We start from the raw sequence: 27831 nt of genomic DNA, 5'->3' as shown, positions 1-27831 counted from the left end.
GCAAAGGAGAACAGGGGGGGTTCTCAAAATTCTGAAAACCAGAAGGCAATATTCTTTTGCCTTGTTGACAGATGTTTTACATTTTTGCAAAAAAAATTTAATGATGAATGCTAAAAAGAAATTTAGTCCAAAGAATGGTAACAATTGTACCAGAATATAAATATGCTCCTTAAATGCATTACTTTGCTGTGTTTGATAAGCTTCAATTCTCTATAAGGAAGCAACCTTCACTTGTAGATTTACTGTTTATAGAAAGGTGACATGGCTTAGCAAAATTAGAAATAGACTCAGTGCAAAGATATTTATAGGTTATGATTTTACTTAGGTCTTACACACTGTGGAACTCTGAATTTTATGTGACATCTCTGTCACAGAGCATCTGGTTTAGTATTTGTCAATGACAGTTTCCAACAAAACCTAAAAAAAACCCAAGAAAACATCATCTATGCCCCTCTTTCAAGAGCGGAAAAAAACCGAGGCCAGAGGAGTGACGTCCCTTACAGTTAAGACAGAGGAAGTTGGGCCCTGGCCGTCACGTCTGTTTGTCAACAGCCCATTCGTTTTCTTTTAATTTGCAATGTCTGCCTCACATCACAAATGGGGTGAGAAGTACATAAACAGCCTCTGACCATCATGTTTGGGGTGGCGTAGAGATAGGACTTGCGCTGCACGGGTGCGGGCTCTGTGATTACGTTTAGATGCTACGTTCAGATTCGACGACGCCCCGGCTCCTGGTTTCCTGACCTCAGGATGAGTCTTTCACCCTTTGGCAGTTTTTCAGACGGCCAAAGGGCGTCCGGCGGGACTCGGGGAGCCCGGCCTGGCTCACGGCTGTGCCCTGTCCTCGCTCTTTGCCGCAGGAACACCAGCTCTGCGGGACCTGAAGGGAGGAAGGCGATGAGGCAGTGCGACGGCCTGGTCGACTCGCTGGTCCACTACGTCAGGGGCACCATCGCCGACTACCAGCCGGACGACAAGGTGACCAGGGCACCTCCCGCCGGTGCCCGGCCCGTGCCGTTGCGCTCGGCTCTTGCGGGCACACGCGAAGTAGCCGCTTGGGTGTAGACTCACTCGCTGAGCGTCGGCCGAGCTGAAGGTTCCTCACACGTGCTGAGAAATGTTAAAATGAAAATCTAGCCCCGTTTCTCCTACTTTCCAGACCCAGATTTCCTTCTACCTATTGAACTCCTCTGCTAGGATAGTCAGAAGGGGCCCAGGCACCCCAGGTCAGGCGAACCTGACCTCCTCACTCCCCCGCCCCAGCTTGCTCCTCCTTTTAGAAAGAGGAAGTCTCAGTCACGCCGGCCACGTCCACATCCCTCCCGTCCTCCGGCCACGTCCACATCCCTCCCGTCCTCCGGCCACGTCCACATCCCTCCCGTCCTCTGGCCACGTCCACATCCCTTCCGTCCTCCGCGGGATGCGCTTGAGCCCTCATCCCCGCAGCACTGCTGCCCTTGCCCGGCCTCCCGGCACGGGTCCCTGCAACGGCCTCCGGCTGGCCCCTCGCTGGCACCCATCAGGGCCGCGGACCCGTCTCGAACACGCACGCCCTAGAGAGGGGACCGGAGTGTCTCTGCTCTGAAAACCTCAGCACCGCAGGCGTCGAGCCAGACCCCGAGGCACAGCCTTAGGCCTCTGTGCAGAGTCAGCCTGGCTCAGCCCAAGCCCTGAACCCACCGTGGACCCCAGCCCCCCCCCCCCACCTCTAGCCACCCACACCCGCGGAGAGCTCCACCGTCTCCCCCGCGCTGTCCCGCAGGCCACGGAGAACTGCGTGTGCATCCTGCACAACCTGTCGTACCAGCTGGAGGCGGAGCTGCCGGAGCGCTACGCCCACAGCATCTACGCCCAGACGCAGGCGGTGCCGGCCGACGGCGCCAGCGTCGGGTGTTTTGGCGGCCGGAGCAGGAAGGTGAAGGAGGTAGGCCTTCCCCGCCCGTGGGGCCCGCCTTATTCCCGTCCTCATGCCAGGCGGGGAGGCAACACAGAAAGGTCCTTTAGGTCACGCGTCCTGCCCTGTGGCCTCGGGCGGGAGGAGGCGGACAGCCGCGGGGCAGCATCGGGGAACCTGCCTCAGCGGGAGGGGCAGCCCCGGTGTCTGGCCTTGGACGCCCTAAAGCCAACTGGACGCACTGGAAGCAAGTCCACGGAGAAGAATCCTGTTTTCAGATGAGGTGAAAGCTGCGAATGTGGCTTCTCTGCGTTCCCAGTGCCGTGGTGTCCCTGAACTTGGAGATCAGCTGGTGGATTTAGAGCCTGCAGGGCCCCAGGAGTCTGGGGGACTTGTTCCCCTCTTCGGTGTGGCTGGACAGTGGAGCTGTTAGCTGGCAGCCTCCTGAAGATGGTTCTAGAACAGCCCAGCTTCAGTCCCTGAGTCCTCTCTCACTGCGGGGTAGGGGAGCGAGCATTAGGAGACGCTGTTGTCGTGCTCTGCCAGGCACGCGGCTGGAGGGCGCGCGCCCCGTGTCCTCATTTCTGCTCGAAGGGCTCTTGGGGCAAACGGAGGCACTTCTAGGTCAGACGCGCGCGGGACCGGCGTGGGCTGAAGGCCACGGCCACGGCCGCTCGCTGACCCTGCGCCCTCCCGTGCCCAGCAGTGCCAGGACGTGCCAGTGCCGGAGGAGAGCAACCCCAAGGGCGTGGAGTGGCTGTGGCACTCCATCGTGGTGAGGATGTACCTGTCCCTCATCGCCAGGAGCGCGCGGAGCTCCACGCAGGAGGCGGCGCTCGGGGCGCTGCAGAACCTCACGGCAGGGAGTGGCCCGGTGAGTGCCGGCTCGGGGTGCTGGGCGCGCCTGGGCCGGGCGAGTCACCCCTGCCCCACGGGGCCCGCCAGCCGCGCGGATACGGCGCGGACACGGCGCGGACGTCCCCACCCGCCGGGATTCTGCCGTTGGAGTGCGGGTCCCGCGGCGCTCGGCTGGGCCAAGAGGACGAGCCCCGGGAGGGGAGCCCGGTGGGCGCTGCTTCCCCACGGCCCGCCCGCGCTGCGGCGACACGGCGCCTCCTCCACCGAGCTGCTCTGCCCCGCGGGTTCGTCCTCTGGAGGGAGAGGTGCAGCCCCGCAGTGCTCCAGCAGCCCCGCGTCCCGCCAGGGAACCGCGGCTCCGCGGGGGGGGGGGGGGGGGGGGGGGTCAGGGCACCGCGTGCAGGAGCTCCAGCTCTGCCCGGGGCGGCACAGGGCTGGGGGGGCCCCAGGGGGCGAGTGAAGGGGAGGGTCCTAGGGGTGGGCTGAAGCGGGGGGTGGTCCTGGGGGTGACTGAAACGGGGGTCGTCCCAGGCTGAAGCGGGGGTGGGGGGTTCCTGGGGGGCAGTGAAGGGGAGGGTCCTGGGGGTGACTGAAGCGGGGAGGGTGGGCTCGGGCTCGGGCCCTGAGCGCTGGGGTTGCGCCGCCCACCACGGCCTGCAGCGGGAGCGTGGTCCCTCGGGGCCTTGGGAAGGCTGTTCCTGAAGGGAGGACGGTGCTGCGGGCAGCAGAGCCCCCCGGACCCCGCGGAGGACGCCGGGGCGTAGGAAGCGCCTGCCCCCAGCGCGCGGGCTCGGCGCCTGCGGAGGGGAGATCTGGGCACAGGACGGCTCTTCCTTCCCATCTGCTCCGCCCGCGCTGCGTCTTTAGAGATCCCGCAAATAATCACTTGAACCAAATTTATATTCTTTGCCATGACTATAAAATTATTAGAATAAATTCCACAATAAGCCAGTCCTAATTATACATCCTCAGGGAAAAGCAGTATTGTGGTAGCAAAAATATTGTTTATTCTTAACTTGAGAAACCATGTTCATCTTTTAATAAGTGTGTGCTCATGCAAAACCTTGCTGTGTTTTGAATAGGATTGTAAAATGTTTAAAAAAAGCAAAACATATTTCTCTTATCTTGACTCTGTGGTTAATTATTCAACCAAAGTCCATGACTTTGATTTATAGCAAGACTTAATTATGCACAAAGAGAAATAAATGGGGAACTAAGTGCCACATGGGCATTACTTTCTCTTCTTTCTTTTCCAAATCGAATTATTAACTCTCAGCTAACTTAAAAGAAAATGCCAGAATGAAATGGCCCTGGCGTTTAAGCCCCTGTGCTGAGTAGGGTCCGTGGAACTTCTCAAGCCTGGACTTGCCGTCTTCTGTCCCCGGGTTCTCCTGCGGGGTGAGGGCAGCCCCCTCCTGCTCCGTCGTTGATAAATGAACCTTTCTGAGCACCTGCAGTATAGCAGGAAGGTGCCGGTGGTAAACAGGACCCCATTCCTGACTGGTGATCGTCTAGCTGGGTGGAAAAATATAAAACGGGGCATCCTCAGAGATACTAGGTCCAAAGGGCACTCGAGCAAGGGAAAGTCTCTGTAAGTGTCCTCGTGGCATCGAGGCCTTCCGAATCGTACGGAAGCTTACCCAGCCTCGAAGGAAGGCAGGTGCTAGCCTGGCGTTGGTCTACACAGGCTGGACTGCTGTTGATCTCTGTTCAAGACTCTTAGAGCTAAACCTGCCTGAAGGTTTATAGGAGAAAATCATTAGCAGTCTAGACTCTTTATCCTTTAAGTTATGGGATGCTTTTTATTCAAATTTTGATGTGTATGTATATCTTTTCTATTCTTTCTTTTCCTAATATTTTTATGCTTAGATGGCATAATACAGATCTTTGTTTTTATAATTTCTAACAGGAATCATTAAACAGAAAACATGAAAATCAGGCTATTAACCATACCTCCTGATAATAGCCCAACATGAAAGTGTAACTTGAGATGGTGCCAAGCAGTTGGTGACCAAGTTACTAACCTGGAATAAAGTACTTCCTAACAGATAGATGGTATAATTTAAGTATAAGTGTGTAACAGTAATTGCTAGTTAGTAAAATTACATCGAGCTCTTTTAGTTCACAAATAATGGCCATTCTAATAATAAATGAGGAAAGGGGATGGGTTGACAGACCAACGCCCCCTGTCCCAGGACACCCACATCTCATCCTCGGAGCCTGTGAACACGTCACCTTTCAGGTGTGAGCGAGGGAGGGTCTCGAGGTGGGAGGTTACTCTGCCTGACTGTGGCAAGTATAGACGTCCAGTAGAGGCTTTTGCCCCAGAGCCTCCCAGCTCTTAAATCTGCTGCTTGTTTTGGTTCTCTGTTCAGTTTTAAGTTTTGGTTTGCTTGCCTTGCCTTTGGGATTTTTCTTGGGAGTTCAGCAATGCATTTTGAAGAATGCTTGTGGCCATTTTTCCAGAAGCGCGATAGTTGTTGAGGCTTTTAGAGCATCTCATTCCTCCTCCTGCTGAGTGAGGCTCTGAAGGACCTGAAATCCCTTCTGAAGCGTGTAAGGAGGAGCCAGGTGACGAGCGATGCTTGAGACCCTAGTGGAGAGGGAAGACGGTGAATCTGCAGAAGCACCCGTCTACAAATGCGTCGTTTACTCTAGCATCGTTTGTTAGCTGGGTGATAAATCAGAAAAGACAGCCAGCATGTGCTAGACTGGTATTGATCCTCATGTGCTAAACTGGTATTGATCAGTATTGGGTTAACCAGCCCCATATTGCAGTTTTGTTGGGCAGGTGCACAATCAGCTAGAATGACAAGAACTGGAAGGCATGAGAAAGAGAGCACCTGGGGGTTGGCGTGCCCTGATCTGAATAAGAAAGTTAAACAGAAGGTCAGGCGTGTGCAGGCAGGAGTGAGGAGACGGCAGGTCAGAGTAAGGAAAAGAGAGCAAGGACGCTGCCCAGAGCCGCTGGGGGTGCTTTCCGGGGCATGGTGCTGCATGGGCACCTCTCACGGTGGACGTGAGCTGTGGGGACGAGACGCGTCAGTGGCTTTCAGGTGGCCCAGGAACTGCGAGGCCACCAGCTCGTCCTCTGCATGGACGCGGGTGGAGACCCGGGTTCTGAGCCAGGTCCAGCAGCCGCAGCAGTGTCGGGACGGGCTCAAGGCCGGAGGGGCTCGAGGTCTTGCTGTGGTAACGTACCACAGGGGGTGTAGAGTGGACGTAGGGGTGAGGCCGTTCATGGAGGGAAGAGGGTTGTCCCTAAGGGCCGTGGGCAGGAAGGAATGTCCACTTCTCCAGTGGCGCAGACCAGCCAGCCTCCGAATGGATAAAGGGAAGGAGTCTCCTGGGGGAGGCACGTGACCCGGGGCATGACCTGCAAATTAGTGGAAGACAAGGTGCAGCCTGTTTCCTGCAGGACAAGCATTCTAAAATGGTGTTTGTTGAACTTCTTGGAGTCGTGGACACTTTGAGAGTCTAATAAATTTATGGGCCCTTTTCCTGGAAAAGTCAGTTATAAACAAAATTTAGCTTATCAGTTTGCCTCCTGCCCCCTCCCTGAAGGCTGTCCCTGGGCCCTGGTGTGGATATCGAGGTGGTGAATTGTGAGAGAAATCAGTGTAGAGAAGCCAGCGCCCTCGAGGGCCGAGGGCTGGAGCCTCGGCGTCAGCAGAGGCCAGCGCAGAGCGGTAGGCGCCAGCTCGCTGCCCCTCCACTGCCGGGCGCGCTGGAGCTGGGAAGGCTGCTGGCCCTGCACCTGCCAGCCGGTGCGGGGGCCCTGGGCCCTGAGCCTGCGCCTGTAGGCTCTGACATAATCACAGGGGGTCGAGCCATCCATGCATTTCCTTCTTGAAATACCCAATCTCTTTCAGAATAAACGTTTTATCCAATAATTAAGAAGACTTTTAAGAGAACTTTTTAGACTGGTTTTATCTCAGCTGTAGCTCTTAAAGCATCTCGCACGGTCTCTAGTAATCTGCAGAAAGCCTAGTGTTACCCTGAAATCAAACAGCGCATTTACAGCGCCTCTTGCAAAACAGATGCCGACCTCGGTAGCCCACACGGTGGTGCAGAAGGAGAGTGGGCTCCAGCACGCCCGGAAGATGCTGCACGCGGGCGACCCCGTTGTGAGGAGGACCGCCGCCTCCCTGCTGCGCAATCTGTCCCGGAACCTCTCTCTGCAGAATGAGATCGGTGAGTCGGTGGAAGTGTCTGAAGGTGATGTGCGCAGGCTGAGAACATCGTGCAGTAATTGTCCTCTCATTCTCTTCACGACGATGACCTTAAAATGCGAATAAACAGCAGAAAGTGACGTTAGCGGGAGGCTCTCTCATTGGATCCCAAATAGGGTTTTTCTTAATATCAAGCTTTTTGTCTGTTTGTTGTTGTTTTTGTGGCTTTTGTTTTTTGTGGGTTTTTTTTTTTTTGAGGTACAGGGTCCAGGGTTTAAACTTGGACCTTGTGTATGGGAAGCCAGTGCTCAACCGCTGAGCCACATCTGCTCCCTGTTTATTTGTCTTAATAACTGCAGAAGAGAAAGTTTGGACCATGCTAGTAATTAACACATACGTAGTATACTTTTTTCCCATGCGCACTGAACAAAGCCTCGTTGAGAAGTTCTTTGTGGCCTGTACAGCATTCGCTTTCCTAGAGCCTGGAAGCACACGCACAGTAGCTCACACTGGGAGCTTGGCAGTGTGCTGGACTAGGAAAAAAAACGGATAGACAAATAAACACAAGAGAAAAACAAAGAGGCAGAGTCCCGGCCTGACGGTTTTTAGAATAAACTCTGCTTTTTTAGACTGTTAAAAAGGCAGAGGTAGCACTGTTAGGCTCTCAGCTTAATTTTTCATTCCTTGCATTGTACTCAGCAATAGGTGCTAAATGGTTGTTGAATTAAATTGAAAATTACAAAATGAGACAATAGGAAGATATAGTATAATTAAGCCAGCCTCCTATGCTCCAGATGTATTAGTCGAAATTCAGTTTTTCACCAAATCCCACTAAAATGATAAACGAGTTTTGTTCTGGGTTTTTAATGGAGTGGATTTGGCATCCACACACAGATCCACAGCACCTGGAGCCTGTTGTGCTCATGTTTTAGTAATGCAGTTTCCAGACATAGCCAGCAGCACGTTTGCAGGCTGCTTCAGACAATGGTTCCATGCTCATTAGAGAGAGAGCCTGGAAACTTTTCAGTGAATCCAGAAGAAACCTTGCCGTAGGCATCGAAATTATGAAAGCATTCTCCCCATGTGTTGTGGCTTTTGTGCTACATTTCAGTACAGATGTATTTTCCTGAGACTTTTTCCCCCACGTGTTATTCCACCTTTTAAAACATTGCCAGTATAAATAAAATTTTTAAAAAACAAGTATAGTCGGTGGGACTGGCCAGTAAAAAACAACAACAACAACAAAACATTGCCAGTGGAAAGAACCGGGGCCACGTGCCCGCAGGGCGGCAGTGCTGCCCACCTCAGGCCTGCTGGGCGGGCGCCGCTGGGCTGCGTGGCCCCTCCTCGATGAGTCTGCCGCGAAGCCTTCTCTCATTTTAAAGGCAACATTTATCAGCAAGATAAGTGCAGTTCTTAAATTCACATTTTAGTAAAAGGACCTGTCTTGATTCACAGGTTTAATAGCCAGGATTAAACGAAAATCAGCTTGAAAACCTTCTCCATGTTTCTCTTGAGGGGTTTCGAGGTCAGGTGAAGGTCATCATGTGCGGACCTGTGTTGAAGTCTTCGCGTTTTACTTAAGTTTACAGAAATGCGCCTGAAGCGCATGTCTTAGCAACGTGCAGGGACAGTGTGGCATGGGACAGTGTGTCGTGGGACAGCAGCCGGGAGGCTTGGCTTTCCACCCCACGGGCCGGGCCGGCCGGTCATTAAGTGCCTCCAGCCAGGGGAGGCCCGGTCCCTGCCCAGCGGCGCGCCCGGGCCTCAGGTTGGGCATCTCCAGGAGCCTGAGTCCCGCTAGTTCACTGTGACGCGTGTTTTCAGACATTGAGGAATGGTTTAGCTTTTAAGGCATTGAGTTCCAGCGTTAATAAAATCTCCCCCAACAATACGACTTTGAACCGTAGCCCTCAAAAATTATTAGGGTCTTTCATTTTATATTTTATGTTCATAGTATAGTTTTATAAAATACTATTATAGATCCAATTTAGTTGTTCCAAAGTGAATGTATTTCAGGCCCAGAGTTGGTCTGGAATGAAAATATATAGATATATATAGTGTTTAGCTTTGTCAATATAAACAGTTCTACTTTTCTAACAAAAAATAAACTTGTTTTAAAATGTCCAAGACTCCAACTTCTTTAACCCTCACTCCTCCCCAAGTTTCCGCTTTAAGCTGATCTATGGAAGTGGCGTCCAAGCTTGCGGAGGGAGAAGAGGGGACTGCCTCCTTCCCCAGGACACTCAGCAGGCCACGGCTGCACCACACCGTGGGCAGGCGGCTGCGCACTTTCTGATCGCGTCAGACGGGCCGTCTCCAGGTGTCGTCCTAGAAGCCGAGAAAGGAAGATTCCTGTTCCCCCCTCTGGTTTCACTTACTAAGAGGAGGAATCCTGCCCATAATCGCTATCATCTACTGAGAGTTTACTGCCTGTGAGATACTCTGACACAATTGATACACGGTAACTCATTTAATCCCCTAAAGCAACCCTGTGAAGTAGCTACTGTTATCACCGCATTTTACAGATTATGGAAATGCAGCACAGAGAGGTTGAGTAGCTTGTCAAGACCCCAGAGCTCTCAAGTGCAGGGCCAGAACAGAAATAAAGAACCTGCTTTATTTCTGAATAAATAAATATTTTTTATATATTTATAAATATATAAATAGGCTGGACGCTGCGCTCTTACCACGATGCACGATACTTAAACAACACTTCAACTTTAAAAAGTGCTCAGGCCTTCGAGCCTCAGATGACTTTTCATTCAGGACGCCTGTTGGTGCCTCCGCTGCAGGAGCAATGGTAAATGGCAAATCCTTAAGGAGCCCTCGCCCCCCGGGCAAGGCGCACGACTCAGTACAGTACCCCAGAGAGGACAGCTCAGCTTCCACGGGAGCACAGCGGGGGGAACATTCGTCAGAAGTCCCCGTAGAGCCACAGAACACCCAGGCCTGGGAGCCGCTAGGGCAGGGGACGGTCTTCACCCTTGAAGGAGAGTCCAAAGTGCTTAGAGAAGAGGGACACGTGCCCAGGACACACACTGTAAGTCACAGTCATGTCATCAAGCAGCAGTCTCTTCTGTTCTACAAAAAAGGCCAACTCAGATCCTATCAGCAATAATGAAAAAGTGGATTTAAAGTAGTTTATCACTCCTTTTCCAATAACACTATTATTTACATAGTGGAGAAACTTTGGGTGGTACAGACAATTTTTAAAAATATTTTTAGATCACCATTAATTTCACTAGAAAAACAGCCCTTATTAACATTTTAGTACATATCTCTTCAGGTTTCTTATGCGTATTTTCTTTTTAATATTATAAACTATGCATATAAATATAGATTTTCACTGAGCATAATAATATAATTTTTTTTGTTATTGTGTGCTTCCTAGTTAGGTTTTGGGGTACATAATACTCCATGCAGATATACTTCAGTTTATTAGCCATATTCCTATTATTGGGAGTTTTAGACTTTTTACAATTTTTCACATATAAAATACAACCATCAAGATCTCTACACAACATTTTGCCAGCATTTAAAGTATATCTATAGGGTGAATTCCCAGAAATAGAATTATTGAATCAAAGAATATGAACATTTAACAATTCTTGACATTTAGATCTAAACTGCTTTCTGAACAGATTTTGCCACTCTCCGGCGCACAGTGCACCTATCATCTTCTTAAAAATCTGTATTTAATTTGATTATCAAAGATTACCTCCTTCCACATGATCATTAACCAAATGTCTTCCTTTTTAAAAATATGCTTCAGCCCAACTGTGCTGGGGTCTTGAGATTCAGAACCTAATACTTTCTTTCCGTTTTAGCCAAAGAAACCCTGCCCGACCTGGTCTCCATCCTCCCCGACACTGCCCCGAGCACCGACCTCCTGGTGGAGACCACGGCCTCCGCCTGCTACGCGCTGACCAACATAACCCAGAGCAGCCTCCAGAGCGCGCGGGACCTGCTGGCCGCCGGGGGCCTCCCCAAGGTCATGGCAGTCAGCGCCGGCGACGCGTGAGTCCTCGAGCGCCGCCCTCGCCCCTCCCGGTGCCCCAGCCAGGCCGTGGGCGCGGGGCAGCGTCAGGGCTGCCCGCTGCGCAGAGCTGGGCTCTCGGCCCCGGGGCCGGGCCCGTGGAAGCGGGGTCCCCCAGCCGAGGGCCGCCCGTCCTTCCAGACACGGGGCCGGCCGCGCCACGGCCCTGAGTGCGAGCTCCGGGTTTCACTGGCCTGGTGGATCATTGGTTCCTGCTGCGATAAGAGCAGCAGGTGGTGGGCGAGTGGGGGCCCTGCGGGAGGAAACGCCCTTTTCCACGTGGACCTGTGGGCGCTTGGAAGCCACGGCAGGGCCTGGAGGTCCCGCTTCCTGGGGGTCTCTACCACGTTCCTTTCCACCTCTTATCCCCTTTGGAGGACAGAAGGTCTGACGCATACCAGTCATCACATGTTCCTGTTTCTGTGTTTAAATTTTCCCCATTAAAAAAAGAAAGGCTGGGCAGCCGACGTGGCTCGGTGGTTGCGCGCCGGCTTCCCACACGTGAGGTCCCAGGTTCAGTCCCCGGCTCCGAGGCCTCAACAAAACAAAACAAAACCAAAAAAAAAAAAAAAAATTAAAAAGAAACTTTAAAAGGGTGAGGAGAACGTGAAAGATCTTATAACCAAATTATTAATATTAGTTCATTTATTTTTTTATTTTTTTAAAGATTTATTTTTATTTATTTAATTCCCCTCCCCTCCCCCGGTTGTCTGTTTTTTCTGTGTCTTTTTGCTGCGTCTTGTTTCTTTGTCCGCTTCTGTTGTCGTCAGCGGCACAGGAAGTGTGGGCGGCGCCATTCCTCGGCAGGCTGCTCCCTCCTTCGCGCTGGGCGGCTCTCCTTATGGGTGCATTCCTTGCGCGTGGGGCTCCCCTACGCGGGGGACACCCCCGTGTAGCAGGGCACTCCTTGCGCGCATCAGCACTGCGCACGGGCCAGCTCCACACGGGTCAAGGAGGCCCGGGGCTTGAACCGCGGACCTCCCATGTGGTAGACGGACGCCCTAACCACTGGGCCAAAGTCCGTTTCCCAATATTAGTTCATTTAGATTGGTGGGATCCGAAGGGGATGGAGAATATTACCTTTTTCTCTTGATACAACCCTGAATTGTTTGATTTTTTTTTGTAAACATGTGTTACTATTGTAAATAACCAAAAAAGAAAAGAAACGTTGTTAAAGCCTGGTTCTGATGAGTTGCAAAACAGGCTTCGCGTGTAGTGAAGGAGCCTGCGCTTGCTGAACCAGGGGGAGAACGGGCGGTCTTTTCACACCGCGAGCACACACCTGCACGGCCCTCCCGGGTGAGGCCCCACGCTCTGCTGACCGCACCTGGCGGTCACTGAGGAAGGGCTGGTGCGGAGCCAGAGGGTCCGGGTGTGAGCTGCGGGAGCCGAGGTGGCCCAGGTGCTCCAGCACCTGCTTCCCATGTACGAGGTCCAGGGTTCAATCCATGGTGCCTCCTGGAAAAATAAGTAAAAATAAAACAGAAGCCTGCAGGCTAGAGCGTCACTTTCCTGAGAGCAGGGCACGTTCACCTGTCCCCAGAGCCTGCAGGTGGCAGCTGCTCAGTCCTTGTGGAAACAATGTATTTCTGCTGCAAAACAGAAATGACTGTTCTCAGTAGGTGTCAAACTTCTGGGCAGTTGTCCATAAGACTTTATGATTTTTGTTATTTGGATATCCACATCTAACAAGCACATGGGGATATGCCAGCGTTTCTGCAAACAGCTTGTAGAAGCTTAGCCTGGCGTGGGGATGAGAGCCAGTCCTCACTGCCCGGCACCTGGGAAGAAATCTGTCGGTGTGTCCACTGCTCCCTCCGCACACACCTGACCAGCCATTTACAGGCCAGCTGCAGCCGTTCACCATTTACAGCCTTTTATCCTGGAAAAAATGAGCTCCAAGAGGCAAATAACCAACTGATAAACAGACTTTGTGAATATAACACCCTTTTCCCAGTTTTAAACATTATGGACCCTTAGCTTTCCTGGATTTATATGCAGTTTGGCTCTTAGCAGGCAACTTTGAGAAGCACACCAGGTAGGCGGATGTGGAAGAGAAAGCCTCGTACAGGAGCACCTGCGGCTCCTCGCCTGCACATTCCAGATTGTTCCACAACCTGTTTTTGTTGCATGTTTACAAACTCCTAGGATATGAAAGGGGAAAGTATTTTATTTCTTTGCTTAAAAAAATCAATGTCAGTCATGGGCTAGTTTAGGCGATGGAAAAGAAGAGAGCTAAGAAAGCATTGGTCCACAGCCAGAAAAAAAAGAGGTTTGGGAAATTTAAAGAACTTCAAAAGCTAAGTATGCTGCCAAATTCATCGTGACCTGGATTTGTAACAGGAAAAAGTTTTCCACTCGCTCTATCTAAAAACATGAGGTGATTTCAAAACTATTTAATCAGGGCTCCAACAAGAATTAATGTCAGTGTCTTAAAGAATTACTTCCTTCCTATATTCATAGGGTCACTAAGTCTAAGAGGCATATATCTTTTCAGTCATACTTTTCTTCATTTTTATTGCATAAATATATGAACTATATACAAATATAAAATATGTTCTGTAGATGTCTAAGGATGCATTCATATTAAATGTCAGGGGTTACTAATAAACTGTGTATTAGCTCTGGGGGGGGGGCCTGGCGAGCTGCCCTCGGGAGCCCTGCTCCGTCTCGCCATCGTGCGTGGCCTGACTTAACCCAGCGCCCGAGCAGCGGCAGGTGGAGACGGTTCTGGACCAGCAAAGGCTGTGTCCACCAGGCTCGCCGGCTCTCACTGATCTCGGAATGTCTGTTTCTTCTTTCAGCTACTCCCCTAACAAAGCAACTAAAGCTGCTTCCGTCCTCCTGTACTCTCTGTGGACACACACGGAACTCCATAATGCTTATAAGAAGGTAAGAAAACTAGAAAGGAGTGTGTTGTTGTTACCAGAGCCAGAAAATACCTGCTCCGCTTGACTCTGGTGAGAAATCACTGAAAATTGCATTTTCTTGATACAAATTTTTACATTTCACATTTCTGTTTGCTTATTCCAAAGGCTCAGTTTAAGAAGACAGATTTTGTCAACAGTAGGACTGCCAAAGCCTACCACTCCCTCAAAGACTAACGAAAATGGAAAGGGCTTCCAGGAAACTCGGCTGCCGAAAGCCCCGGAGGAAAGCACCTATTTTTCTACTGCCCAGTCCAAGGAACCTCAAAAACCATGTGCTGTTTCTATCCTTTTCTATTTCCATGGTCCCCAGAATTCAGAAAACAAATAACCAGAATATAATTTCGTTGGTCTTCCAGAAGACATTTGCGCGGATGCCACGAGTCAACACTGGCGTTGGGCTCTCCTTTATCCTCTAGGAATAGTGGGTCTTACCCGGGGCTGGTGGCGTGTGGCCTCCTGGAACCAAAGCTGAATCCATGCGAATGGACACTACGGAATGAGGAAGGAGGGAGCTGTGCGCCCCTGGGACTCTAGAATTGGGTTTACGTCTATCTTCCTTCCCGTGTCCACGCTTTGCCTCTCACACCACAGAGCTTTGCCACAACTCTGACCGCAAGTGCATTATTCTGCTGAAACAGAAGGGAAATGGCAAGACACATTTGCAGAGTTACCCAGAGAAAACCGACTGGCGGAATTGCTTGGTGGTTTGTTTATGTTTGCTTGTTCTAGTCCTTTTGGAGTTTTTCCCTCAGATTTTAAATGGAATTAGTACTTTTAGGTCACAGAGCATGCTTGCCTTTAAGGAAAAGAAACTGGGGGGGGGGGGGGGGGGGGGGGGGGGGGGGGGAGCTGACGTGATCATAGCAAATGTGGAAATCTTTTCCACAAAGGAAGGCAACCGTGGCTATGAAATTCAGGTCCCCCTAATACTGAGTCAATGGGTTTTTTGCTCAAGGGAATGCTTTACTTACAGCAGTACCATTAAATGCAAACCTCTTCGAAGCAGCTGCTTCCGCTGTAATCTGTTTTCTGAGCGTTTTCGGCCACTGCGATGGGCTGGTGGAATGGCCTCTGCCTTAGAAGAGGAGCCCACGTCCTGCCTCAGTCGGCGGGGGCAGCCCAGAGCGCTGAAAACGGCTCGTTTCAGTGCGCCGCAGGATCAGCCGCCCACCTTTGCCCAACGTTTGAAAAATAACGTGGAGCCGCTGAACCCCGCCGTCTTCCTCAGGCCACTGCCGAAGGCCAAGGACGCCTGGAGAAGACGGCGAGTCCTGTCGAGGAAGGACGCATCTGGACCTCCGGCCAGGACGGAAAAGTGCCCATGCTCCGAAGCAACGCCACCGGCTGAAGCAAATCCATACCGTGTTATTTTAACTGAGCTATCACTAAAACCACTCGTAAGGAGTTAGTTTGCTCAACTAAAATTCTGTTGTATTTTGCCTTTTTTTAAAATTCTGAAGATGTTTGTCATAATAAAAATCGTTCAACTCCTTTTGGCCAGAAAGGAGTGGAACAGAAAATAAAATCCTATTTCCAAAGTGAATGTGTCCTGAAGTCTTTTTGATACTTGGAATTTAAAATATTCTCAATTTTAAAAGCTCAACGACGAAGACTTAGATGTCTAATCTAGGTCAAAATGAAATCATTTATAATGTGTTTTAGACACTGATTTTTAAAATACTGAAGACGGAGCAGTTAAAGCTCAGTGGTCGAGCACCCGCTTCCCACGTATGAGGTCCCGGGTTCCATCTCCTGTACCTCCTGAAAAAATAAGTACTGAAGAAAGAAATTATGTCCTTTTCCAGAGTTCTGATGATAAGACTCTGGAGTCTGTTTATTCTTCCAGATAACTGATGTATTTCAAGAGGCGTCAGTGTTTTTTAAAGGCAGTAATAGCGACCTCAATAATCCTAAGTAAAACGGGCAGCGGTGGAGCCGCCTGCTTTGGTGTGTGCTCCCGTCTGTGTGTGAGGTGTCGGGGCGCACTCAGCCTGGCCTCTGAGGGTCTCACCTGGTAAGCTTCAGTTACTGTCGGCTGGATACTTTGTGACTACTGATAGTTTTTCCTTAATTCAAGCCTCAAATTGTTTACCAGGAAAGACTTCCTGAAAGACGGGCTGAGTGGCTGAACCTCACCGGGACGGCAAGCGTGTCGCTGTCTAGCGCGAGTCGACTGCGGTCCCTGGCGGGAGCAGCGCAGCCTGCTCTGCTCTGGCTCTGCTCGCACGGCCCTCGCTGCCGCACTCATGGGAGCCCCTGAGGTGGTCCCGTGGGCACCGCCAGGCGTGGGCAGGGCCCACCAAAGCCTTTTCCTTTGTGCCTGGACCGTCCCCGTGCCAGAGCAGGCGTGGACAGGCTCGGCCGGGCCTCTGCCTGGGGAATTCTTAGTGGCCCGGCACGGGGGCTGCTGGCCTGCACCTGCATCGCTGGAGACGACCGTCTGCCCCTGATGAGATACCCCAGGGCTGTGCCCCGTGGAGGGGCAGCGGCTGTCAGGTGGGAAAGGAAGCAGCAGGACTGACGAGGCCACTTAGAACCAGTCCTGTCACCCTCGGAAGAAGCAATTCCTTGAAGACAGGAAATGAGAACTAAATATGTAGCTATTCATAAGGTGTACATGTGTAAATATAAAGGAATGAAATTTCCTCTGAACAGAACGCATGATGAAGTCACGCTGGAACGAGGAGGACATCGGCAGGGGGTGCTTTGAACGGTTTGGCAGAAAAAACTTCTGTTCACAGAGCCTGGGGATTAGGAGGGAATAGAGGGCACCGGTGTTTCTCATGTCAAACAAGACTCAGTTCTTACTAAAGTGATAGAGAAGGAAAGCGTGCAATCACGCATCTGACAGCCCCAGCACGACCTGTAACTCACCCATTTTAGGGCTCCGTGACTGTTCAATTGAAGTATTTGTTATGGGAAGAAAATAAGTAAAAGGGGAAATATTACGCTTTTGAAAATGAAGTCCTCCCTTCCATGTCCCCATCTTCACATTTTCGAAAGACCGTCAGGGCGCAGCTAATGGTCCGGTGCTGTCGCGGCAGGTGGCGGCTGTGGGGAAGCCGCTGGCCTGGGTAATCGTGGACATTTATTCCTCTCTGCTACTTCGCTGGATCCTCGGCCTCTTCCGAAATACCTGCTTTTCTCTTTCTCTTTTTTTTCTTTCCCTTTTTCTTTCTTGTTTTATGTTTTAAACATGAAACAACCTGAGGCTGAGAGCGGTGAAGGACGTTCCCAAGGTCACCCAGGCGGAGCGGGCGGCGGGCGCCCCGGGAGGCGCTGGGCGCCGGGGTCCTCTCTGGCTGGTCGTGAGAGAGGAAGGCGCGTGGCCTGCCTCACGGTCACCGGACCCAGCGGCTCGGGAGCAGCCAGCCTGGCCTCAGGGCGGCTCTGGCCTTCAGGCGTGGGCTGCTTCCAGCGCCTGGGCTGCCGCACCTGGGACAGGTGGAGGACAGGGTTACCTGGCCGGGCGGATACAAGCACCACGTCCCCTCCCACTTCACACACTCGTCCCTTAGGTCAGGCAGAGACAGGAGAACAAGGCTCGTCGAGGCCAGCGAGGCCGACCACCACCTCAGGACGCGCGTCCTTGGGCAGGGCAGGGGAGGGGAGTTGGGGGGAGGGGCAGTTACAGGTGGACGGAAAGGAAACTCTTAGGGTTAAGTAAGTCCGAGGGAAGCGGGTTTGGCCCAACAGATAGGACATCTGCCTACCACATGGGGGTCCACAGTTCAAACCCCGGGCCTCCTGACCCGTGTGGAGCTGGCCCATGCACAGTGCTGATGCGTGCAGGGAGTGCCCTGCCATGCAGGGGTGTCCCCCGCGTAGGGGAGCCCCATGCGCAGGGAGTGCGCCCCGTAAGGAGAGCCGCCCAGTGCGAAAGAAAGTGCAGCCTGCCCAGGAGTGGCACCGCACACACGGAGAGCTGACACAGCAAGATGACGCAACAAAAGAAACACAGATTCCCGTGCTGCTGACAAGAATACAAGTGGACACAGAAGAATACACAGAAAATGGACAGAGAGAGCAGACAACTGGGGCGGGGAAGGGGAGAGAAATAAATTAAAAATTTAGAAAAATTTTTTTAAAAATAAATTTGAATAAGTCCGAGAAGGGCTGAGCTGAAGTTGGGAAGGTCCGTGGCTTCCCTGGGTCCCCAGGGCCTGCCCAAGGAGGGCAGCGTGCCGCACCTCAGGCTTGGCCTTCCCGAGACGACGGTCAGCGCCTTGCCGTCCTGCTCAGGCCGTGGGCTGTGTGGCCGCAGGGCCGGCCAGTTGGAGGGCAGCGCCTCCCCTGCCATGACGCCCTCCAGCCGGCCAGGCTCAGGAAGCCCAAACACCAGAGCCCGGGCGGCGTGGGCTGCTGGACGCGTGCTCGCGGCGCCCTGGCTGCTGGTCAGGGCGGGAAGCCCAGGCCTCGCTGACCGCTCCGCGGGAGCCTCCCGTCCAAGGTAAGTCGGGAGCTGAGGTCCGCCTGTCCGCTGCTGCTCCGCGGTGCGCCGCGCAAGTGCAAAGCCCTAAGTGCGCCGTTTTCTTAGAACTGTAACAGAATGCTCTTCCTAGGAACAACCGATCCTTCGGTGTTGGGTTTTCTTCAAGAAAAAAAGGAGCTTCGATTTTAATGACGTCCTTCGAGGTAACGTGGACTGAGCACGCACGCCCGAGGCCAAGGGCAGCTGAGGTGCCCCTTGACGAGTCGTGCTCGCGCGTCGGGGAGCCTGCCCCAGGAGCTCTTCACCTTGCGTGGCCCACGCACCCCTTACCAGGTCCACCCTCGACTGCGGGCCGTTTATACACGTCAGCCCCGCACCAGCACGTCCCACAAGAAGAGTGTTTCATCTGAGTTTCAGTTCAAGCTCACAGAGCCGCTGCTCTCCACGGTCCATGCCGTCTGCAGTCGCATCTGCTGCACCTGAGAAATGAACCGTCAGCTCCGTGGTCAGGGCTCGGGCCGGGACCTTCTGGGGTGCGTCTCTCCTGTTAGAAAGGGAGTGAGACGCAGAGAATTCAGACTCTTTCGTTTTTAGCCGGGAGGAGTTAAGTCAGAATTAATGCCAGAAGCGAGGAAGACCTGGACAGCCTGTAATTAGAGCAGGGGAATATTCTAATATTTAGGAAACCGACAAAATTTTTTCTTAAAATTTTTTGTTTCTTTTGCCCTTTGCTCTAATTGGAAATATTTGCAGTTCCTACTGGAAAAAAAATAGGAGTAGCCTGTGTCCCTGTCCCTGCCTAAGCGTCCCCTGCAGGAATCCTGCGAGCGTGGTCCAGCAGCGCCCCCCCCCCCCCCCCCCCCGTGGCTCCTGCCGGGTGGCGCAGCCCCTTGTCAGGCTGGTTCTCCTCCTTTTGTGAATCACTTACGAAAGTCCTTACCTTTGAGTAACAGGGAAGCTCAGCCTGGCCTCAGCATAAGACTTTTATCTTGTCAATAGCAAGGCCAGTGTGACCCCGTGGTGACAGCAGCAGCGCCCTGGCGTCAGGGACGCAGTTTCCTTCCGTCCTTCTGCTCGGCTGTCACAGCTAGCTGATGGCACGTTTACAGAAACGGCGGCGGCAGCTCCAAGCACCCTCCCTTGCATCCTGTTTTAAGCAAAGAAAATGCCCACATGCCTCCTTAAGACATCCCCTGGTGCCGTAAGCCCGAATTCCACCACGTCTCCATTCCCAAACTAGCGCCTGGTAGGGAAGATGGAACCGTCTTCTTTCCTGCACCAGTCACACGTCCCCCAGGCTCGGCCCACCCTCCCCAGGGCTCAGGGAAGGCGACTGCGTGAACCAAGTCAGATTCTGTAAGGAAGTAATAAAAGGCCTGCGGAGCGGCCAGCCTTCACTGGCCCCTGTACGTAGGGACACTCAGAAAGGAAAGAAGTCTGCAGTTTCAAGCAAACTGGTTTTATCCACAGGGTAGCATTGCTTTCAAATACCACAGCTGAAAGAACAAGTATTTCTGTGGGGGCTGTTGCATTAGGACACAGTACTTGCAAGTTTATGGGTAAAGAAGGATGGGAGAGCTGGGATTGCAGTAACCCCATAACCATGACTTCAAAAACAGTAATAGGCAGTAAAACTGATGCTCAGTTGAGTAATAGCAGAACAAAATAGTTTCAAAAGGTACCTCGCCTCTTTTTCGGTCTCTCCTTTGCTTGCCATCTACCATTTCCCACCTTTAACTAGTAAAAGCAATACGGAAGCCAAGTTACACCTTCACTGACAAAACCATCCAGGAGGAGAGTTGGTCTGAGCCCAAGGTTGTGGAATGTCTCCAGTGTCCTCAGTGGGACCTCAGACGAACTGGTGTGTGACTCTGCTAGACCGGAACGCCAGCTACGAGATTAAACTGTCAAGTACGGGGAGAGAGGCAAGTTCAGTGAGCTAATTTTGGACTTCAGATCCCTCAGTTTTGTTGATAAAAGCTCTTTGGAAAGCTTTAACCTGAAAATAATTCTACTCAGAAAAAAATAAATGCAATTCCAAGGGGCATCTGCTAGGTACGGGCGTGACCTGACGGCTGCGCTGGCCACTGCGTTTTCCTTGGGAAGCGTGCTGTGGAGCTCATAGTACCAAAATACGACCACGGGACGGGCAAAGCCTGTTTCCTGCGGCATATTTGCTAGCAAATGAGGAGAGGAAATAGTTTCTGAACAGCGAGAAGGGCCCGTAAGCAGATCCCGACATAGTCTGCGAGCGTTTTAAGGTCGGCCGGGAAGCCAGGCCTGTGGCTTATACGAGGTGTCGGGGTCTGCTGGGCAGAAGGGCTCCGGTCTCCCGCCCGTGCTAAGGTGCTAGCAGGTGCCAAACATCCTCTTCTCATCAGAACCTTTGAATTCCTGTCTGCAAAAATATCTCCTTCTGATCCCATTTCTGAGGAATTTCTCGGTGTGAGCAAAGTTACATAGAGTATTGTAAACTGCAGAGAAGATGAAACGTGCGTTTTCACAGGATTGTGTGAACTAAACTAAGCCTTCTTTTCTGTGACTTCTTTGTGATGCTTTGGTGATAAATATGTGTACGAAGGGAAGAAATCTGGGATTGTAAATAGGGACCAGCCCTGACCAAGTTTCTCTCAGAGTGACCCAGAACTCGGAACGGACACAGAGGCAGATTGAGAGATGCGGGACTTTCTGTCCTTGTTCACTGGGCAAGCATGTGTCTGTTCTGGGATAAACTGAGGAGGTGCTTTATAAGCTCCTGTGGCATTTGGGAAACATCACCAAGTCATAATGAAGTCACCCGTGGGTTGTGGGGCTTGGCTGGGTCTTTTTTTTTTTTAAATGAAATTTTTTATTGTCTTTTTTTTTAACATACATAGCTCACACAAAACATTACATTAAAAAATATGGGGAAATGGACGTGGCCCAGTGGTTAGGGCGTCCGTCTACCACATGGGAGGTCCACAGTTCAAACCCCGGGCCTCCTTGACCCATGTGGAGCTGGACCATGTGCAGTGCTGATGCGCGCAAGGAGTGCTGTGCTACACAGGGGTGTCCCCCGCGTAGGGGAGCCCCACGCACAAGGAGTGTACCCGTAAGGAGAGCCGCCCAGCGTGAAGGAGGGAGCAGCCTGCCCAGGAATGGCGCCGCCCACACTTCCCGTGCCGCTGACGACAACAGAAGCGGACAGAGAAACAAGACGCAGCAAAAAGACACAGAAAACAGACAACCGGGGGAGGGGAGGGGAATTAAATAAATAAATAATAAATCTTTAAAAATATATGTATATATGAGGTTCCCCTATACCCCACTCCCTACCCCATTCCACTCCTCCCACATCAACAACCTCTTTCATCACTGTGGCACATGCACTGCATTTGGTGAATACTTTTTGGAGCACTGCTGCACAGCATGGATTAGAGTTTACCTTGTAGTTGACACTCTCCCCCAGTTCATTCAGTGGTTATGGCAGAATATATAATGTCCAGTATCTGTCACTGCAATATCATTCAGGACAGCTCCAAGTCCCAAAAATGCCCCCACATCACACCTCTTCCTCCCTCTTTCTGCCCTCAGCAACTCCCATGGCCACTGTCTGCACATCAATGATACAATTTCTTCCATCACTAGAGTCACAATAATTCTATAGTAGAATACCAGTAAGTCCACTCTAATCCATATTTTATTCCTCCATCCTGAGGACCCTGGGATGGTGATGTCCACTCCATCACTAAATTGAGAGGGGGCTTAGATCCCACATGACTGATGGATGTGATTCTCCTGCTCTCAGTTGTAGACTCTCAGTTCTGGTGTGGTAATTGACCATCCTCACCTCCCTGTTAGTTGACCTGGTTAAGTCCAACAAACTGGAGAGCAGGTGTTGCAACTCTGCTGAGGCTCAGGGTCCAGCTGGCACATGGATGGTCCAGAGATTCAAGTCTCCTGAGCATACACCAACCCCAGTGCCAACCACAGGTTCAGTAAAAGTGACAGAAGAGGCATATGTAGAGAGGTCACATCTGAGTCCAACTCCATCACAGTCTGGAGCACAAATTCCAAAATAGGGCCCACAGGCAAGGCACTGAACTCCAGAGCCATTTGCCATGACCATAGGACCTGGGTGTCTCCATAGCCCTCAGGAGCACTACTACCTGAGGTAGTATCTCCTTTGGCAGTCTCTGAGATCCTCCTTAGATATGCATAAGCACAACCCTTCTGATGAACTCCTGACTTATTTTGAAGTCTCTTGGCCATATTAACTCATTTGTCTTTACCATTTCCTCCTTTTATTCAAGGTCTTATTTAGTTGCATCACCAGCTGGTAATTGATAGTAATCCCTCGGTGCCAGGGAGGCTCATCCCCAGGAGTCTTGTCCCATGCTGGGGGGGAAGTAATGCATTTACATGCTGAGTTTGGCTTAGAGAGTGGCCACATTTGAGCAACATGGGGGCCCTCAAGATGTAACTTCTAGGCACCCTGAAGCTCTAGGCTAGTTGAAATTTCAAGCACACAGGCTCATAAGCATAGTTATCAGTTTCAAGGCTAGATATTGTCTGATGGATGCTCAGCATCCAGTTCTATCTCTTCTCTGCTCCCTCCTGTATCAGAAGCTCTATGGTCAATCCCGCGCTTCCCAGGCTGCTACACCTGTTTAGGATGTGGCTTAGGTCCCAGCGGTGGTGGGATGGAGAGGCCCCTGGGCCGGGTAGAGAGGCCTCTGAGGCCAGCAAAGAGGCCACACGGCTAGCCATCGCAGCCTGGCAGTGTGTTGGCCCCTGTTGTGACAGGCGGCCTCCGTGGCCCAGTGTGCAGGAGGCAGCCTGGTAGTGTTGGTGCTGTGAGGGCAGATGTGGCGGCAGCTCCTAACACCTGCTCCTGGAGGGCCTCTCCACAGTTGCATAAGGACCCAAACCCTTTCCATTCATTTTGTTTTGGCACCAAACCCTGTTAGAGTATTCCAGTCACTTTTATTTCCTAGGAATTGAGAATACAAGCTTCCCAGAAGGGTCTAATTTTATGTGTTCACTGAGGTTTTGGTCCTAAAAAGGGATCATTGCTGTATCATAAAGATTTGTGATTTTTTTTAAACATTAAGTTCAATTTAAATATCTAGTATTTTTCACTTATAAATCTAGCTATTTTTCTAAAAACCCCTTACTTTACTTTGATTAACATTTCTAAGAGCTCATAAATTTAACTGATTCATTTACCCTATGTAATTAACCCCTCAATCAAATTCAGTTGACCATTTTTATGTATTTCGATGTGAAAGGCCTTCAAACTCCTAACAGGACATTTAACAGGCATTTAACAAACCAAACCTTCCTGCACTGTTAAGTGTTTAACAACCTGAGCATAAAGATTTAATAAATCTGATTCCTTAAGCATTCAAATACCACTTACAAACTGAATCAAATTATCTTTTGATAATTTCTTATAAAAACCACAAGACTAGCATTAATTAAACATTTCAAATTACAAACACAACTCCAAAATGTCAGATTCTCTTAAATATGTTGAATAACAAAGATGGGCAGATTATAATAATGATTTAAAACTTATCTCTGTGTTCACAGAAGTGTGAAAATTAAGATTTTGATTTACAGCATCATTTCTGTGATGGTTTCTAAGTCTTTGCAGGATTAGAAAATTATTGACACTAAACAAACCTGTTTAGCACTCACAAGGATCTGGTAACAGTTTCCTTTGATTCTTCAGATTAGCCACAGTCCAGGCATAGGCCTTTTGGAACACAAGCTTGTCCTTGCTACATTTTATTACATTCTTTCCATGGAGTGAATCGCCTACTCATGCACACACACTCATACCCATGCTCTGTGCCAACTGAGATTGCATCTAGTCTCTTTGCTACCTGATTAGAATTAATTAAATTATGCAACCACACATGCTCATTGTTATTAATCTTTTAATAATCTACTTTACCTATCCCATCAGCCATCAATCTTTAAGGCATTCTATATGGATGTTGCTGATCTTTGGCCCTGATAAAAAAATCTAAAAGAATTAAAAATTAGAGAGCAGTGTCCCTTTAGAAAGAAAAAAGAAAAAACTTCTTCTCCTTCCTTTTTTTCCCTCCGGGGGTAAAACCTTTCTCCCTGAAAGGTTTGAGCTCAAGGGAAATGAAAGGCACTCCAGGTCTTGAATTTATATCCTACTACAAAGAAATATTCCTGGATCAAGAATCCTTAGCAGTTTGAGATGTTTTTAAATCCTTTTCGATCAACTGGGGCTTTTGCTGTCAAGAATTATTTTAGTTACATTTTGTTGAATGCATCATTAGAGCCGTGGATTTGTTCTGTCTTTAGCCACTGAATTTATCCTGGAAGCCCAGGTTTCTTGTAGGAATTTCTTATCTTTAGAGGTAGACCATCCGAGCAAACCATTAGAGAAAGGTCATTTCCAGGAATGCTAGGCTCATGATTTAATCTTTTTGAAAAACTATTCCCGACCTGAGTACATTGCAAAAACCCAGGCCAGCTGCTGGACACCTCCTCCTGGGAGCCGGGGGTGAAGGTCAGCGTTCCCGCCTCCTGGCTGTGAGTCGTGACTTTGAGACGCTGTGTTCTGGGCTTGGGCCACCTTTGCAATCACAAGGCCGACTCAGGAGTGCATACAAACGGTTCTGCGCACCACAGCTATGTATTGATTCCTGCTTGTCCCCCGGAACTCAGCAATTGGTTTTTAAGGACGCATTCCCTTATCTGATGTCTTTTAACTCTAGAATCACATTATATCAAACTATTATAAAACCTCTAAGTTTTTTCATGATATACGCTCTGACATATGTCCTTTGTATGTCAAAGAAGTCTGATTAAGTGATAAGGACATTTCCTCCCCCACCCCCCAAAAAAATCCCAACCTTAATAAAATATTTATATCTGGTTTGTCACAGTGCCTGAGATTCAAAATTAGCAATTAAGACTTGAGTCAAATATAAAACATCCTTTAAAAGGCAAACTACCTTAGTTAGTTGTTTGTTAGTTAGTTTGCACCATAACTCAGACCGACATCAGAAGGCCACATAAAGCAAATCAATGGCATTCCATAGTAAGTGATCATTCAGCAGAATAATATACAGTACGAAAAAGAATGAGCTGTGACCAGAAGTTTCAATTAAAATAAACTTAATTTTAAAATGTTAGGCAGAAAAAGCGAGTCACAGAAGGCAATGGAAAGGGTTGTGTTTCCATGTATATACAGTTTAACCAAAATAAAAAATAAAAAACTAAAAAATACCTTGATTAGGAATGGATACTCAGGTAGCTTTAAAAAGCTGTAAGAGTAGCGAGTAAGTGACCTCTAGGAGGGTGGACGTGGGGAAACCTGGGTGCTTGCGAGTTGCTGGAAATGGTCTGTTTCTTGACACGTGCATGAGTTCTCGAGGATGATGGAGAAGCTTGAGGCTAACAGTAACAATTAAAGATGGGCTGCCGTGATGGCCAGAGCCTCATGCATTTGTCCCACCAAACGGGGGACCTCGGGCTTGTCACTGGTGGCAAACGGCATTTTTTCTCAGCCCCAAATATACCTAATGCTTTGCATGTTCATGTCACCACAATCGAACCCTACCTTGCTGAAAATTCCCACCAGCACTGCAGCAGGGCAGTAAATTAGGAATCAGAGGACGGATCTGGAGCCCAGCAGGAAGCCCCCGTGGCCACAGCACCCCAAGGCGGCTGCTGGGAGACCCCACGAGGACCCCCTTTCGGAACAAGGTTTCCTCCGGAATCAGGGAAGCCCCGGATATTCTGCAGGGCCTTGTCATTGGGCCCTCCCCGGGAAGTGAGGGTGGGGTAACAAATCAAACAGCAAACAGCTGGGGTTCTTCCCCACATTAGCAAAGGGGCCCAATCACTAATGGTTTAAAAAGGAGTGGAGAGAAGCAGATTTGGCTTAATGGATAGAGCGTCCACCTACCACATGGGAGGTCCAGGGTTCAAAACCAGGGCCTCCTGACCCATGTGGAGCTGGCCCATGCGCAGTGCTGATGTGTGCAAGGAGTGCCCTGCCACGCAGGGGTGTCCCCCCCATAGGGGAGCCCCATGCACAAGGAGTGTATCCCGTAAGGAGAGCCATCCACACGAAAAAAGTGCAGTCTGCCCAGGAGTGGTGCTGCACACAGAGTTGATGCAGCAAGATGACGCAACAAAAAGAGACACAAGTTCCTGTACCGCTGACAACAACAGAAGCCGACACAGAAGAACACACAGCAAATGGACACAGAGAGCAGACAATGGGGGGAGGGAGGGGAGAAGTAGAGAGCAGTTAAAAAGAAAAAAAAGCAACTGGCCCTGCCCTCACCTTCTTCTCCCCCCCCAACACTAATCCCCCGGATCAGCAGGCAGGTAAATTTGGGTGTGGGGAAATAGCTTGATTTTGACCGTGGGAACCTGGCTTGAAGTTGAAACATTCCCATAATGCAGATAAAAAGTGTGGGCTTAGAAACACCGGCCTTGACTAGATGGAACGCTGTCTGGTCAGCATGAAAACTGTTTGTGTGAGGAGGCGTTTGAACTTTGTGTGGCCTGTTCCCCAGTATTGCAGGCGTTGCTGCTTTAATAACAAACAGCCTTGAAAGTAAACACAGATAACTCCTGCTCTGTAATTTCTAATAAATACGATGTGGAAACTAGGGTCGAGGCTCTCAGTTCCAGAAGCTGTTGAGCCCCCGGTCCCATCTTTAATCTCTCTCGTGTCTTTCTCTCCTTCTAGTTCTTAGTTCTGCGTCGCCTTCCCTTCATGCACACCTGTTGCTGAGCTGGTCTCAGCGTGTGGGCACTGGTGACCTGTAAGGGGAACTGCAGTCTGTAACCAGCGCTCGTTATTCCTTTTCAGCCCCTTCCTCTCTACCTGGGCCCCGTAATCTGTTATTTTCTCCCATTTCTCTTCCCTCCATTCCTTAAAAAACTAAATTGGCTTGCCCTTAAAATTCATTTTTTGTAGCTTAGCCAAGAACCTAGGAAAATCTGGCCACAGCGTGGTCAGTGCCTGTTGTGTAAGTAATCCTTGGCCCCGCCTCTGAGTATAGAGCTGTGTTTCTTTTGACCATCAACCAAAAGCCGTGACGGCACTTCGTTTGCAAATGTACACGTAGGGCAGTTAGACAGGGACGTGCCTGCAGCTCCAGGGAGTGTCGGCAGCCACTCTGTCCCAGCGAGTCCGTCTCAGGACTGGCCTCTTGCAGAAGGCGATGCCCGCTTCCCGGGAAGAGTCCCCGAGCACAGCCGTGCTGCAGCGAGTGTGAAGGTCCCGACGTCCCCGCCTGTGTGGTCCTAGTTACACGCTAGTGGGGGGCCGCCTTTGGAGAAAGTACTTGCCACGTCTCAGGGTTAAAGGAGACTTCCACTCCTTGCTGCTTAAGCTTGGGCAACGATAAGCTTGGTTAGATTTCCATCACTCTGATATGAAGCTTCTCTTTATCTTTAATGGACTCCACCATATACAGAAATTTCCTCTCTTTTAGACCCAAAACTTTCTCAACCCTCCT

General features: G+C 50.5%; 1 protein-coding gene across 3 annotated transcripts in view; it reads left to right on the top strand.

Annotated features, from left to right (window-relative positions):
• Window positions 1-15436, top strand: part of PKP2 (plakophilin 2) — an 84710-nt gene extending 69274 nt beyond the window's left edge. For 2 of the 3 annotated variants that reach the window (XM_058283041.1, XM_058283043.2), the window contains exons 7-13: window positions 861-978; window positions 1763-1924; window positions 2598-2768; window positions 6793-6946; window positions 10755-10944; window positions 13768-13855; window positions 13999-15436. In XM_058283041.1, coding sequence (XP_058139024.1) covers window positions 861-978; window positions 1763-1924; window positions 2598-2768; window positions 6793-6946; window positions 10755-10944; window positions 13768-13855; window positions 13999-14067 — 952 coding nt within the window. In that variant the 3' untranslated portion in view covers window positions 14068-15436. The remainder of the gene's footprint in view (window positions 1-860; window positions 979-1762; window positions 1925-2597; window positions 2769-6792; window positions 6947-10754; window positions 10945-13767; window positions 13856-13998) is intronic. The other variant, XM_058283042.1, reaches the window with a different exon arrangement.
• Window positions 15437-27831: the final 12395 nt, after the last annotated feature.

Source organism: Dasypus novemcinctus, chromosome 20 (assembly GCF_030445035.2).
Source record: "Dasypus novemcinctus isolate mDasNov1 chromosome 20, mDasNov1.1.hap2, whole genome shotgun sequence".
In the NCBI taxonomy this organism is placed as follows: Eukaryota; Metazoa; Chordata; class Mammalia; order Cingulata; family Dasypodidae; genus Dasypus; species Dasypus novemcinctus.
Note: the sequence above shows the minus strand (reverse complement) of the source record. Positions and strands in the feature narration are given on the sequence as shown.